Source organism: Acinonyx jubatus, chromosome B1, assembly GCF_027475565.1.
Source record: "Acinonyx jubatus isolate Ajub_Pintada_27869175 chromosome B1, VMU_Ajub_asm_v1.0, whole genome shotgun sequence".
Classification (NCBI taxonomy): Eukaryota; Metazoa; Chordata; class Mammalia; order Carnivora; family Felidae; genus Acinonyx; species Acinonyx jubatus.
This window is the reverse complement of record NC_069382.1, coordinates 195,266,839-195,281,293: the sequence shown is the minus strand read 5'-3', so window position 1 is coordinate 195,281,293 and position 14,455 is coordinate 195,266,839. Positions and strand designations below refer to the sequence as shown.

At 50.8% G+C, this 14,455-nt stretch overlaps 1 protein-coding gene across 6 annotated transcripts in view; it reads left to right on the top strand.

Moving 5' to 3' along the window:
- STX18 (syntaxin 18) overlaps positions 1-14,455 on the top strand; it is a 128,208-nt gene that overhangs the window by 77,124 nt on the left and 36,629 nt on the right. For 5 of the 6 annotated variants that reach the window (XM_027034744.2, XM_027034674.2, XM_027034924.2 and 2 more), the window contains 3 exons: positions 3,685-3,800; positions 5,566-5,643; positions 5,808-5,874. In XM_027034744.2, coding sequence (XP_026890545.1) covers positions 3,685-3,800; positions 5,566-5,643; positions 5,808-5,874 — 261 coding nt within the window. Of the gene's footprint in view, positions 1-1,952; positions 3,424-3,684; positions 3,801-5,565; positions 5,644-5,807; positions 5,875-14,455 lie in introns of those variants that run through there. The other variant, XM_027034857.2, reaches the window with a different exon arrangement.

Genomic DNA, 14,455 nt, shown 5'->3' with positions numbered 1-14,455 from the left:
ATGAAAAGTGTAATAGTTCCCACCTCATAGAGTTTTGAGAAATAAATGGGGAAACATATGCGAAGCACTTAACACAATGAGTTGTATTCATGCGCGGAAGGCGTTGCATAACCGTTCGCCTTTGTGATGTGCAAGCATATATGTGAGCCCGTGGATGTTGCCCATCATGATGTAGTTTACTGAGAGCAGGGTCTGTGTTCACATCTGAAGCCCAGACATTAATGGGGTAATTCCGTGCCGTCTGTTGGGCGTATACTGTGGACACGGTTCTTCTGTACTTGCCCCTATGTAATATTTATAGCAAAAATAAGACTGTAACCTTTAACGTTTGTCCATACCTTTTCAGTAACCTTTGAAACAGAGTAGAAAATCATTTACACTCTTCTCTCTCTTCCTTACCCTCAGGAAGCATTTAACTGCATATTAAAGTAATGGGCAGAGTGCCAGCAGTATTCTGTGATTTTGAACTTGCCCCTTTTTAACATACAGATCAAGCAAATAATTTAAAAAAATACATACATTCTTTTAGATTTCTAAACCTGTAAATAAACTTCCCAGTTTCTTCCTCCTTTCCCCCTGAAGTAAATTGACTAGTCCAGACCTATATACCTAACATGGTTTCCTTTCATTGAATCTAATATTTCGGTAAATTGAGGTCTGTAATGAAATTACCCCGCTGTACCTTGTAAAGGAAGTAAATAAAATTAAAGTTTGATGAATTTCTATATGTGTCCTATGAGAATATATATTTTTTGGAATTTATTTACCAGATAGTTAACCTTTTCAAAATAGTAATAATTTTGTTACTGTGATACTTAACGTGGCACCAGCAAGCCTTCATCACTTTTGACGGACATGTTTCAAATGGCCATTATGTAGCTGGTGCTCTTTTTAAATTATCACAGAGAAACAGGAGTTTTAACTTTCTTCCAAGTTGGCTCTGTGTCCTCACCTGTCATGTCCTCAGGTCCGCGTGCCGCCTAAACATCTGTCCCCCCCCCCCCCCCCCCCGCCACCATGCCTGCTGTGCTGGGCGCCCTGGGCTTCGCCGCATCCCTGCACGTCCAGTCAGTCCTTGGCCTGTTCAGTCTTTCTCGGACCTGCTGTGCCTTCTCCCCACCAACGTGGCCTCAGCCTGGGGTCTCTTCATGTCTTCCCATAGCCATGACCAGGCCACCCAGTTCTGCTCTCATCTGCCTGCAGGCCAGCCACCGCAGAGGGCCCTGCATGGAGTGCAGATTCCTCTGTTTAACATCCTCCTTGGGCACCTGGGTGGCTCAGCCGGTTGAGGATCTAATTCCTGATCTTGGCTCAGGTCATGATCCCTGGGTCGTGGGATTGAGCCCCACGTCGGGCTCTGTGCTGACCATGGAGCCTGCTTAAGATTCTCTCTCTCTCTCTCTCTCTCTCTCTCTCTCTCTCTCTCTGCACCCTGTCCCCTGCTTGTGTGCTCGCTCTCTCTTTCTCTAGAATAAAAAAACAAAAAAACAAAAAACACATCTTCCCGTGACTGCACCAGCAGGCCCTAACCTCTGTATCCCAAGGGCTCCTCTGCAGCTGACAGCGGATGGAGTATTTGTGTGGTCGTTGTGTTTGGGGGGAAACCTATCGATGCTGGAGAAGTAGCTGTTGCAGGTTCAGCACAGTTGTAAGTGAACGTGTATTTATCGAAACACTGTCCGTGTTCCTTTGGGAAATAGTGTCGACATTGCTCTACATTCACTGTGGAGACACCGACCGTGCACATGTCCCTGCAGCGACTCGAGGCCCCGAGAGCCCCATAGCGTGGGGGGGCTGATTTCCACTTGTTCCTAAACTCAGCTAAACAGTGTGCAGTTAACTGTTGGTCTTACCACTGGCCACCGCTGTCCTCGGTCTCAGTTTGTGGGGACCGCCCGGTGTACTCCTGTTTTCCCTTCCACACTCAGATTAGCCTCGCGTAGACCGTCTGTCGTGTGGTGATCCGGGCACTGACCCGCGGGCTGGGGATTTGTAGCAGGTCTTTTTCGCCGTCCCCTGTGGGAGTGTCCCCCGCCGTGCCCGCCTGGCACCGCCCTGCGCAAACTGACCTCTCCCCCCTTGGGCCCCACTGTCCACTTGCAGACCAACACCATCCAGCGCAGTTTCTCGTGCCCCTTCCTCCTCCCCAGGTACCTGTGGCCTGGTGCCTGCCCTGTGCGGGGATCAGAAATAAGCCTTGTTCAGCTTTGGACCCCTGACCCCTGCCGCAGTGCCAGCCTATGGGGTTTAGTATAAAAGTGAACGAATGGATGAATCGCAAGGATCAAATAAGTAAATGAAATACGCGTAAGGCGTTGAGAGTAGAGTCTGGCGCAAAACTACCTGTTCAGCTACCGTGTGCGGGACACCGTTTTAGTCTTGGGGAAACAGAAAGGAAAAAGATGAAATCCCCGCTTTTGTGAAGCTGACGTTCTCCTGGGAGGAGGGAGACGTCACTGCTTCGGGGAGAAGTAAGTGCGTGAGGCCAAGGAAGCCGGTGAGGAGGAGATGGCAGGGGAGGAGCAGTGCGGTCTGGAGTGTCCCAGCCTGTGTCACAAAGCGGAGCAGAAGGTGACTCTGGAGCTCAGAGACAGCAGCGTAATCCCCAGCACAGGCGCTGAGAATCGGTGACGGGGCCGGTGCCGGGGTGAGCCAGGGGGTGGTCACGGAAGCCGGCTGTGATCAGAGATCCGAATGCAGAGGAGGCGCGTGCACGGCTGCGGGAAGACCACCCGCCGGATGCGGACGTGGCAGGCCGCGCAGGGTCGGGGGTGCGCATGGTTGATCGGGGGCAACAAAGCAGCCGGTGCAGGCGGGGTGCAGGGCAGGAGGGTGAGTGTCAGGAAGTAGGTCACACGTCAGGCCGGGCCGATCGGGACTTGGTGTTTTATCCCCGGTGAGGATGAGTGGCTGGCAGGGCTAGCGGATGGGGACGGAATGAACTGAGTCTGCACATTATCTGAGGTCCCTTTTGACCTGATATTTTGTGACCCTAAATTCAGTGATAATGTCTCGAGTGTTTCATTCGAGTGTTAATAATAATGCCACCCCTGCCCGGCTCTTAGGAAGACGAGCGAGGTACTAGAATTACAACGTTTTGAGTTTCACGGCGCTGCGTTATCGCAGGCGAGCGCCCTCGCCAGCTCAGTCACGTTTGAGGTTTTTAACTTAGTATCAGGGGGAAATGAAATGGTCTGAAAGCCCTTTAATTGTGAGTTTCCGAGACAGTGTGTGGAAAGACGGCAGCCTGACACCTTTTCACACGCACCCGCAGGGCCTCCACGGCACAGGCCTCCTGACTTTCGTTGACTTCTGCCCTCGTGTTACGGGAAAGCCTTCAGTAGCTGCCCCTGTTCTTAAAGCGAGAGCCCACATGCCTGCCAAGGCCTGCTCGCCTCGCCCTGGCCGGACTGGCGGCTGCAGGTGGGTCTCTGCAGGAAGCTCTGCCTACCTAGCGGCCTTCGCCGGTGTTGGCTCCGCTATTTAGCCCCTGTTTCTCCCACCTCACAGCCTGGTCGGTTCCTCTTCCCCACCTCCGGTCTCAGCATAAATGTCACGTCCGCAGGGAAGCTCTCTCTTCTCTTCCCTTCCCTCCCCGTCCACACAGCAGTGGCGGTCATTTGCTGCTGCTCTAACATTTTGTCTCCCCTCCCCACCTTTTTTTTTTTTTTTTTCTCTTTTTAGCCACATCATGTCTGAGTACGGGAGGATGACAGACACAGAGCGAGACCAGATAGACCAGGACGCTCAGACGTTCATGAGGACCTGCTCTGAAGCGATTCAGCAACTGCGAACACAAGGTGAGGTGCTCTGAGCCGCCAGCGCGACTGATCGGACGAGGTTCGTGCGCACAGCCGGCTGACGCTCTGTCTTGTGTCCCTGCTCAAGTGTAGGTTTCGGGACTTTAAAATTCTTCTTTTCTTGATCAGCGTGTTAACCTAAGCCGTTAAAAGTAGGGAAGAGGCCGTGGTTCGGGTTACGCGGGTTGGGGAGGGGGTAGCAAGGACCTCTCCAGGCACAACCAAACATTTCGTAAGGGTGCCGGGGCACAGCGGACGGATGGTGTGTGCGTGCCTGTGTTGTGTGTGGCGTTCAGGGGGCCGTTGTCGAGGCACGTGGACGAGGACGGAAGAGGGTCATCTCCGCGCTCTAGCTGTAGTATTGGACTTTGGGATCCAACTGTCGTGCCGAAGAGGAGGGCTGTGGAGCCAGGGGGGGCTGATGTGCCCACCCCAGCCCCACCACATTCTGCCCAGATGGCTTTGGCAAGTCACTTAACCACCTTAGGCCTCAGTTTCTTCGTCTATAAAATGGAGACAGTGCCGGGGCGTATCTCTTTGGGTTGTTACGAGAATTCAGTTGAATTCAGCCCATGCTTAGAGCCGTAGTTGGCCCTTGGGTTATTAGTCACTTGCTTCCACTGATGTTTCACTTTTATCGAGGCAGTGAGATAGCTTCCCAAATCGTATATCCTCCTGGATTCTTTCGTAGCGTGCTTAGACGGATACAGATTGCGTGAAATAGCCCAAAGTTCAGAGTGGGCAGATGGCTGCTGTGTTCTTGACACTGACTTCTACTTGGGAAGCTTCCATCACAGCCCTGAAGGGCCATTGGAGTCTGACGACAGCTATGGGCATTCTTGCCCGAGAAATACACGTACACCCAAAATTTTGTGTGCAGTCTCATGGATCCGCTGAATCGCTCAGGGGAATCTCAGGTTACGCAGCCGTATAATAAAAACGTGATTCATGTCCTGTCCCCCTAAGGGCCTGTACATTCATTGAAATCACCTAGAAAATACATGATTGTGAATAAAATCAGCAATTAGGTACCAAACCGTGTGAGCTTGGGCTTCTTGTTGACTGAACTGTGGCAGTTTCTTTGTGCTCAAAGAAAGAAAGAAAGAAACAGAGCTCCAAATTGCCTTTGGGATTAGCAGTAATATATGCTAAGTGCTGCCAGAGGGCCTGCCCGCCGCAGGCACCCGGTCTCCCAGTGAGTGGGAGCTGTCCTGCCACAATGGATGGCATGGACTCGAAGACAACGTGATAGTTGCAGAAGCCGGGCATCCTTGTGGCTAAGACAGTCCAGGAAGGTTTCCTTGAGAAGGAAGGCTTACCTCCAGGTCTGAGGGGCGCTTGGAACGTGAATGGCAAAGCGGGAGGATGGAGCATTCCAAGCTGGAAAACGGCACCGACCGGCCGGCTGGTGTGTGGTTTGAGTTTGATTTAAACATGTTCCTTGAAGGTCAGCTTGAGCCTTGGATGCTGTCAGTACAAACGGGGTCAGCTCTCCAGAAGTGAGCCACATCGAGTACGAGCCCTGCGTGCTGTAATAAACCATAAATTCTTTGACTGTAGTTTTTCTACAGGTTTAATCTTTTGCTCGTGCGAAGCCCAGTAAATCTTACTCTTTTACAAATGGAATGGCACTTGACAGAAGGCTTGTTTTATAGCCGTATTTTTAAAAATACTTTCAATAGAGAAACTGTTCTAAGGAAGCTGATGAATTGTTCTTCGGTGTAATTGAATACGGAGACCTGACTGTTGTCCTTTTCTGTTCCAGCCCACAAGGAGATACACTCCCAGCAAGTGAAGGAGCACAGGAGCGCCGTTTTGGATTTCATTGAAGATTACTTGAAAAGTATTTCATTTTATCTTAAGGGTCAAATGTGGCATTGCACGATAGGCGTGATGCAAGATGTAGCTTTGCTAGCTGAAGACCATAGTGTCTCATTATGTTTCGTGACACCCTTGCCTGACAAGCGGTTTTAAATGGTCTCTGTTCTGGTGTTTTCCCTACAACAGGAGTTTGTAAACTTTACTCAGAACAAAGAGCCATCCGAGTTAAGCGAGTGGTGGATAAGAAGAGACTGTGAGTATTGTCTCTGTTGGTGTTCCATAATTAATAATAGTAATAATGACAACGGACGTTTGTGGAGTCTTCATGCTTTACAATGTACGGAGCTCGGGTGTCCTTGGAAAATGCCATAGCCAGGCCTTACTGAGCCCTGACTGTGCTGGGCACGGTACCAGATTCATCGCTAGCTCGCAGCTGCCCTACAGGGCAGGTACTGTTGTTATCCCTGATTTCCGGACGGGGCGGCCGCTGTGGGGCGGCTGTGGGGAACTCAGGAGGTAGCAGCTCTGCGGTTCGAGCCCAGGCTGTGTGGTTCAGAATTCACACGCACGCCCACGCTGTGTAGATAACCCTGTGAGGCTGGCGCAGTTTTAGCCATCTCACCTCTTTCTCTTTGCGCCCCCCTTCCCTCGCCTCCCCCATGCCGCTCCTCGCGGTCTCTCAGAGTGTTTTCCTGAGACCGGAGCTGGGGCGCAGCAGCCAGTGAGGCCCCCCCCCCCCCCGCCCCAGCTCACCCGCGGCACGCACCTCCCTTCTAACAAGGCACCCGCTCGGTGCCGGGCGCTGTCACGAACCCTCTTTGGCAGGTGAGGACATTAGAGCCCCAGCAGGTTAAATGACTTGCCCAAGGCCACACAGCCAGGAAGCAGCAGAGGCACGCTTCGGTATCTCCCGTGGCACGTGTCTGTCCCCCGAGCTGTCCTCCCTGGAGGAGCACATGCCGGCTTGTGGGGCACAGGGACTCAAAACTGCTTCCCCTCCAGCTGCCCAGCCTGAGACAGGGTTCTTAAATGAGCGAGGAGCGAAGGTCCGGGCTTCAACTCTTGACCACTTCTGAACTGGTCTTGAGAAGACTGGAGGGTGTTCTTTCAGAAGGTAACAGTACGTACTATTGGGCGGCAGCTTTTCTTAATTCCGGTTGTGTCGAGACCCCCAGCGCCAGCCCCGGTTCGGTGCTGCACTAGCAGGGCCTGTGGGACTCAGGGCCGAGATCTGCTGCGGTGAGAGGGCACGGAGCAGATGGCGAAGGGAAAGGGCACCCAGGCGAGGTGCAGAGGAAGCCAGGAGCAGGCTTCTAAGGGTCCCCTCCAGTGGAGTCACACAGGATGTGACTTGTGACCACTTGTGTGAACTGGCCACTGGGGAAGCTTGTTAGAAGCTCACTGGCCCAGGGATTTTACTGGGGGGCTGCTCACAAAGGCGCTTTCTGCTTGGCACTTACCAAAATTCCAGACTCCCAGAAGGAAAGCCCGTGTTCCGCATGAACCACACTGTTTGCACAACGGTTCAAGCACAGGGAGCCACTCTTAGCAGTTAGGGTTGCGGGAACCCTCCCAAAGTCCCAGTTCCCAGACACCAGCCCAGGGCTGAGCCTGTGCACAGGTCTTTCCAGAGAGCAGTCTCGGGCCTGCACGGATACTTGTCCCCACGCTGGTGAGACGCATTTGAAATTGTAAATGCCAACAAGTGGAAGCATTTGCAGGGGATACTAAGTGGATACGTTAACGTGTTACCTGTCGGCAAATAATTACTTGTTTATTACACAAGGCAATGAGGAGAGGCAAGGAGAGAGAGAGAGAGAGAGAGAGAGAGAGTCTGCCCTCAAGGAGCTAAGACTCAGGCTGGTTGCTATGGAAACATGAAAAGGTAGCCAGTTTCATCAAGATGTCTCATAACTAATTAGCAAGTTCAGAAGGGGAAACGGTGCCATCGAGTAGCACAGCATCGTGCCTCAGAGCTCAGACTCTACGCCAGACAGCCTGTGTTCCTGTCCCCCCTCTGCCACTTACCAGCTGTGTGACTTTGGGACGATTGCTTGACTTCTCTATGCCTTCGTTTCCTCACTCGTAAAGTGGAGAAATTCAAAATACCTACGTTGGTGGGTTGTGAGAACAAAATGCATCGGTGTATGTAGGGCAAGCGTTCGCATGTGTTCATTTGGACTGTGACCTCCGGTGAAGCGTTTACCGCGTCTTTACCAGTGTGTCAGCTTATTTCATCTGATCCCCGACATTTGATCCTCCCTGTTAATATTAAGTATGAGCATCTGGTTTTGTAGAGGAAATTGAGGCCCGGGGAATCTGGGTGACTTGCCCCGCCCCCCACAGCCGCAGCAAGGTTTGAACACCGGGGCAACATGGCGGATTTCTCAGCCAGCAGGCTTTGCGTTGGATCCCAGAAAGGGACGACAGAGAAGGCAGGCAGTCCAGGCTTGGGGAGGGGTGCCCAGAGCCGGCCCTGAAGAAGAAGAGTGGGCTCTGGCCGCGTGTGACTTACCGTCCACACCGGGTGGCGGTCACTCTGCCTCCCAGCCACCAAGCCGGAGAGGCGCCCGTTTCTGCTTCCCCAGCCAAGCGGACCCCGGCACTTCAGACTCAACAGGCACCCCGGGTCAAGTGAGAACGCGCTTTTGCTGCCGCCGCCTCAGTTATTGGTTCTCAGCGGAGGTTTTGACCAATTAACGTCAGTCAGATGGGAGTTGTTCTCATTTCCACAAGTCAAGTACAGCCTCGTCTCCTGCCGGATAGCTGCCCTGTGCCAGTTACTTTGAGCAAAAGACCTTGAGGGAAATAACTGTGTGACCCTCACAGTGTAGTCCAGCCTCCTTCTAGTTCTTTCCTCACCTTGTCCCAGAAGACATTGACCAAAACATACATGAAATTTTACCACTCTCTTGCTCCCCATGTCTTACCAAAGCAGAGCTTCGTAGCATGGCATTCAAGGCTCGTGATTGGACAGCGGCCTTTGCCTCTTGGTCAGTCCCTGTGGATCTCTGCTCTGACCATACGTGACTCCGTCTGTGTTCTGAAGAGGCCTTGTGCTTTGAAGCCCTCATGCCTTTAATGCTCGCTGACTTCTCTGCCCAGAACGCCTTTCACGGAACCCTACATCTTCTGTCCCTCCTCCTTTCCCTCCTTTGGCAAGCAAACTGATTTATCCTTCCAGCCCCAGTTAGGATGCTGCTTGCTCTCCAGAGACTCCCTGGCTCCCGCAGGCCGTGCTGGTGGCTCCTTTCTGTGTGGGTCCCCTGCTCACCGTCATGGCCCGTGTAACCCACATGCTCTCGGAGGGCTGCCGTCGCACCACCCGAGCCCATTACGTGGCACCATGCCTGGCCTGGCTTGGGGAGGCCACTCACTGAGGGCTCTCGAGTGAAAGAGTGACAGGGTGCCTAAAGATAAGTTGACTGTGAGGGTTTTTAATCGTCAAGTCGGATCTGTGGGAACTTTGCTTTTGTATTATTTTGTTTTGATTGGTGATGGTTATTGATAAAAATCATTCCCATAAAACAGATTCGAAAAACCCAAGGGCTCATGTTTTATGGCAGTGTTGTCACTATCATGTTTCTTTCGTTCTAGGCAAAAGTAAAGCCTATTTATTAGTTAAGGAACTGCTTGTTTTCAATCTGTCGTAGTATAGGATAAAAGATACTCTATGCTGGTATTTTTTTCAGGCAAGGTGATGGCACACTAATCTCTCCTATCAAAGCGCACTTACTTGGATGAGATGTTTGCTCACGTAGCCAGAAGTAGTCTCAGCTGACCTTTCTGCAGTTCCCTGTCTATGACTGTTGTCTTAGAAGGGTAGCACCCTTGTTAAATGTGACTTTTTTCTTCCATTCCCCTGGCAACTGTACAGCAAAAGGAAAAAAACAAATACGAGATAGAGATCATGTATGTTCCACAAAGCCTGAAATATTTACCATCTGGCCCTTTACAGAAAAAGCGTGCCGACCCCTGGCTTACAACAGGCTTTCTGAGGTGAAGGACCGCTTTTTTGTTGTTGTTTGTTCTTTGCCATCCATCGTGGATGGAGGTGTATTCCACTGCGCAGGTCGGGTTCACAGCTTGGGGCGCGGCAACCCTGCCACCATAGTTTGAGCTGAACTGATGAGCAGGATGTGTTTCTGATGAAGGGGCAACGTCAGATCGCCGTAAATGTCTCTGTGTGTTTACTCTGTGTTTTTATCCTCGTCTTGCAGCAGACCAGTAGCAAACAGTCGGTAGCCTGGTGCTGGTCTGCGGAGCCCCCTTTGTGCGGCCCTGGCTTGGTGCCCAGTAGATACCTGTGTGGGTGTGGAGATGACTTGCTCAAGGTGGCGTGAGGTTCTCCTGCTGTGGGAGCGCACGGTGCCTGTGCCAGAGGAGATACCTTCGTCTGAAAGTCACTTTTGAAATGGTGGAACGATACTGAAAATATCTTTTTTCTACCTAGAGCCTTTGTTGGGGGCAGAAAAGAAGTGTAAGAGCCATACTTAACTCTGCAACATTGATCACTTTTCTCTAACTTTTGTATAAGGGCAAGAAGTTGTTCCACACGTTTTCTTGTTTCAAAACTGAAAAATCTGTTTCTCTCCCTCTTTCTGCTCTTCTCAAAAATTTTTTTGTTTTTGTTTTTTGAGAAAGAGGCTGCAGAGGGAGGGAGGGAGGGAAGGGGGCGAGAGAGAGAGAGAGAGAGAGAGAGAGAAAGAAAATGAATGAATGGAAATATGTCACGTAGGCCCAGCGTGCGTGGGGCTCCATCATCATGACCTGAGCTGAAATCAAGAGTTGGATGCTCAAATGACTAAGCTACCCAGGCACCCCTGTTTTTCTCAGATTTTAAATAGAATCCCAAGATTTTCAAATAAGGGATTTGGAAACAGATGTTGGCCAGGTGGAAACTGTGTTGATTGCAGTTAGGAAATGAGCAGCCTTCAGTTAGAGAAATCAGTTTAAATAAATCATGGGGTATAAACTGATCATTCTGATGACTTTTTAAAAATTGCTTTTTTCAAAGTGCCTTCAACTAGTTAATTTGTAATTTCCCTGAGGATTGCAAGAGACATTCTGTGTATAATGAGATCTGTTTTTATCACTGTTAAAAAAAAAAAAAAAAGGCTCTCAGCTTTGTCTACTGCATTGTAATCTTTTATTCATTTTAAATTGAAAACTGGCACATTAGCATACTCTCCACACAAAGGATCACAGACATTCCCAGAGCCCTTTATTTAAAAGTCAGTTAAGCCCTTCTTCCTCAACAATTCAGTCCTGCAGCCCCGGGATGGGGCAGGGTCAGGTGGGTGTGTAAAGCGGTTGGCGCCACAGCTCCGAAGGGTAGGTCAGGTCCTGAGCCTGAGTGGGGGGGCGGGGGGGAGCGGGGTGCGCCCTTGCGGGGGAAGAGTGGCAGTGGAGATGACTCCTTGGTTATATAATAGGAGGATTGGTCAAACAAGTGAATACATAAGGATGATGGAAGCCGGTTTTGCACATTCCGGGAAGTGAAAGGGATAAAACCAGAATGAACCCTGTGGTGTTAGATTGGAATGGAAGGTACCAGTGCGAACTCATGGTTTGCAGTTTGCATAGATAGATGCGGAACTAACTATGGTTGTAAGTGAGTATGTATGTGTAGGTGTGCAAATGGCCTGGAAGCAGGGACACCCCAGTAGCGATAAGCATACTTAGCATTCAGATCTTGGCTTCTAAGTAGCAATTTCAGCTTCCAGGAACCAGAGCTCCTTGCAGAAATGGCTCCGTCTGGGGCCAGAGGAGGGAAAAGTATAAAATGAGCCTGGAACCTTTGTCATAGCAGGCAGCAGGGAAGGGCTCAGAGGATGATGGGGACATGGGAAAAGGACAGTTTGAAGGGGCTTTGGCCAAATTTGAGACCGTTTGAGCATCAAATCAATGCTAGTAGCAGAAGATAACCTGAATAAAATAGGACAACTTGCATCCATCTAGATAGGAATCCGTAAGTGAGTGCATTGAAGGTTTGGCATTGATAACTCCATCGCATCAAAGCACTCCTTCCCCCAGTACTCAGACTTACAAAGGGGGAAGAGTAACTTCCGCAGTGGGGAAGCCTGGCAGCCACCACCTTAACCAAGTGACGGAGGGAAATCTGGGACCACCTGCTAGGAGGCCCTGGGGAGAACGTAGATGAGTGTCACTCTTTTATGCCAAAGATGCATAATCTGTCTCCAACCGTGGGGAACAGCAGACAAACGCAAGCTGAGGGGCTTCTTAGAGGATAGCTGGCACGTTCTTGTGTCTCAAGGTCATGAAACTTGGGGAAAGACTGAAGAACTGTTTACACCAGAGGAGCCTAACAAAAAATGGATGCCCTGGATGCACTGTGTGATTTCGTTCTAAAGGATGTCCGTGAGACAGCTAGTCCAGTTAGAATGGGGTCCAGGGAAAGGCTGGAAGTCACGTGTCGACGTGAAATTCCCGATTTTTGATGGTTATATTCTGGTTGTGTCAAAGAATGCTCTTGTTTTCCGGGAATCCTGAAATACTCAGAGGGAAAAGGGCATCAGGTTGGCAATTTACTGTCTGATGGTTCAGGAGAAAGCGTTCTTTGTGCTCAAGATTTTTGTGCGTGTGATTGTTTCGCGACAAAATAAAAGCCTACAAGATCCCATGTCACATTTATTAGAATAGCCAAAATAAAAGTGACAGGTGTTGGGGGCGGGGGTGTGTGTGCAGCAGCTGGAACTCTCACCCACGGCTTCTGGGAGTATAAAAGAATTCTTTATTAAATAGCCAAATAGTTCTCAGAGGGCAGGGCCGTCCTTGACCCAGAGGTCCCACTGCTGGCTTCCCTGTGCCTCCATACCCTTGTGCCCTTACGTGCTTGGCAGAATATCACTCCTCTCTCAAGAGGTGCGCCCAAGTGACCGCTCTGCGAAGCCCCTCGTAATTTCTACGCTCGGAGTTGGCAGTAGAAGGAATTTGTAAAATACTTACATTTTACATGGTACTTTTCTCATCTACCGTTTCATTTAGCCTTTGCAACAGCTTTGAGGTGCGGTATTACTTCTGGAAGCCAGGTTTCTCATTGTCACAGACATGAGGAGGGGAAAACCAGGATGAAGATCTGTTTCTTTGGGTTGGAACGAAAGCCACTGAAAGCCACTTTACAGATACGGCAACTGAGGTCCAGCACTTAGAAGAGTAGCAGGAGAGTATCGATTGTGTGCCGGCCTCCCCTGCTGGGTGCGGCCTCGCGGATGGTCCCAGTCTTGGCGAGAACACTTTTAGAAGGTGCTGTCTTCTCCATCTTGCAGATGAACAAAACTCGAAGAGGATTGGGGAGAAAATGGTCACACTGCCAATAAGCGGCAGGCTAGAATTCAAGCTCCCTCTCGTCTCCAAACCCTATTTCTAAATGTACCTTTCTCGGTCAGCCAGACAGTGTGGTAAGGACCGCATCTCTGACCGCCGTGGCACTTGTGGACCCTGTCGGCCTAGAGGGTCTTCTTAGAAGGGCGGCAGGTTGGCGCTGCTGAGCAAACCGCCGAGGAGAAGGCCGCCCATCGCTCACACGTGCGGCTACCACCCCCCTCCCCACCCTCTCCCCCACCGGTCTGTCGGGCCTCCTTAAATCATCCCGCACTTACCACGCAACACCGACCTGGAAGACCAGCCCTGGCTGGGCCAGCAGTCGGAGGCCGCACTGGGTCCCTTGCACAGACTAGAGAGGGGTGGCCCCTCCCCCAGAGTTTTAAAACTGTTGATGGATTGTGTCAGCTGGTTTCTTCTGTCCCCATTGGTCTGCACCTTGGTAGAAGAAAAAGTGCATGTAGCCTTGGGATTGCACAAGACGTTTCCTTTATGAAACCGCTCTGCCTTTTCTTACTACGCGGTCATGATAGCCGTCGCGGTGGTAGTTAGGGTGGTGGGAACAGCCAGCTTGTGCAGCTCTTCGCATGTGCTGTGCAGTGTGCTCAGCATTTGCATACTCGGCATTTGCATACAAGCCAGTAGAAGGTACCATGTTGAACAGAAGTAGTCAGAACTGGGGAGCCCCTGGGGGGCTCCGTCGGTTCAGCATCTGACTCCTGATTTGATTTCGGCTCAGGTCATGATCTCACTGTTCATGAGACCGAGCCCCACACCGGGCTCTGTGCTGACAGCACGGCGCCTGCTTGGGATTCTCTCTGCCCCTCTCTCTGCCCCTACTTTGCTCGTGTTCTTTCTCTCTCTCAAGTAAACTTAAAAAAAAAAAAAAAAGTAGAATGGCCATCCTTGCCTTGTCTGTTTAAGGGGCAAGGATTTACTACGATGCTAGCTGTAGGTATTCTGATATATTCTGATATAGCTGCTCTATATCAGGTTAAGGAAATGCCCTTCTTTGTCACGCCTTCCCAAGACTCCCCTCTGGTTCTGTGATTTGCTAGGAGGACTCCTAGAAATGCTGCTGCGCTCATGGTTAAAGCATACAGATTAAAAGCAGCAAGGCTAAATAACAGGCATGCAAGACAAAGTCCCGGAGAAACTTAGATGAAGCTTCCAGTTGTCCTCTGAAAACCGCACCTAATTCTCCCGGCAATGAAAATGTGTGATGTCTGGCAACACGTATGGAATATTGTCAACCGGGGAAGCTCGCTAGAGCCTTGACACGCAGGGTTTTCGCTGGGAGTCAGTCATGTAGGCACGGAGCACCCAAATAGCCGACCTTCGTTACTCTGTCTCCAGTCCCTCCAGAGGTCAGGTCCGCACAGTCTGGTCCGAGGCCCCCATCAGAGGTCACATGGTTGGCATAAACTCTCTGGTGTGGTCCAAGGCTCCAGGTATACAAAAACATTGCTTATCAAGCATGATATTCCAGG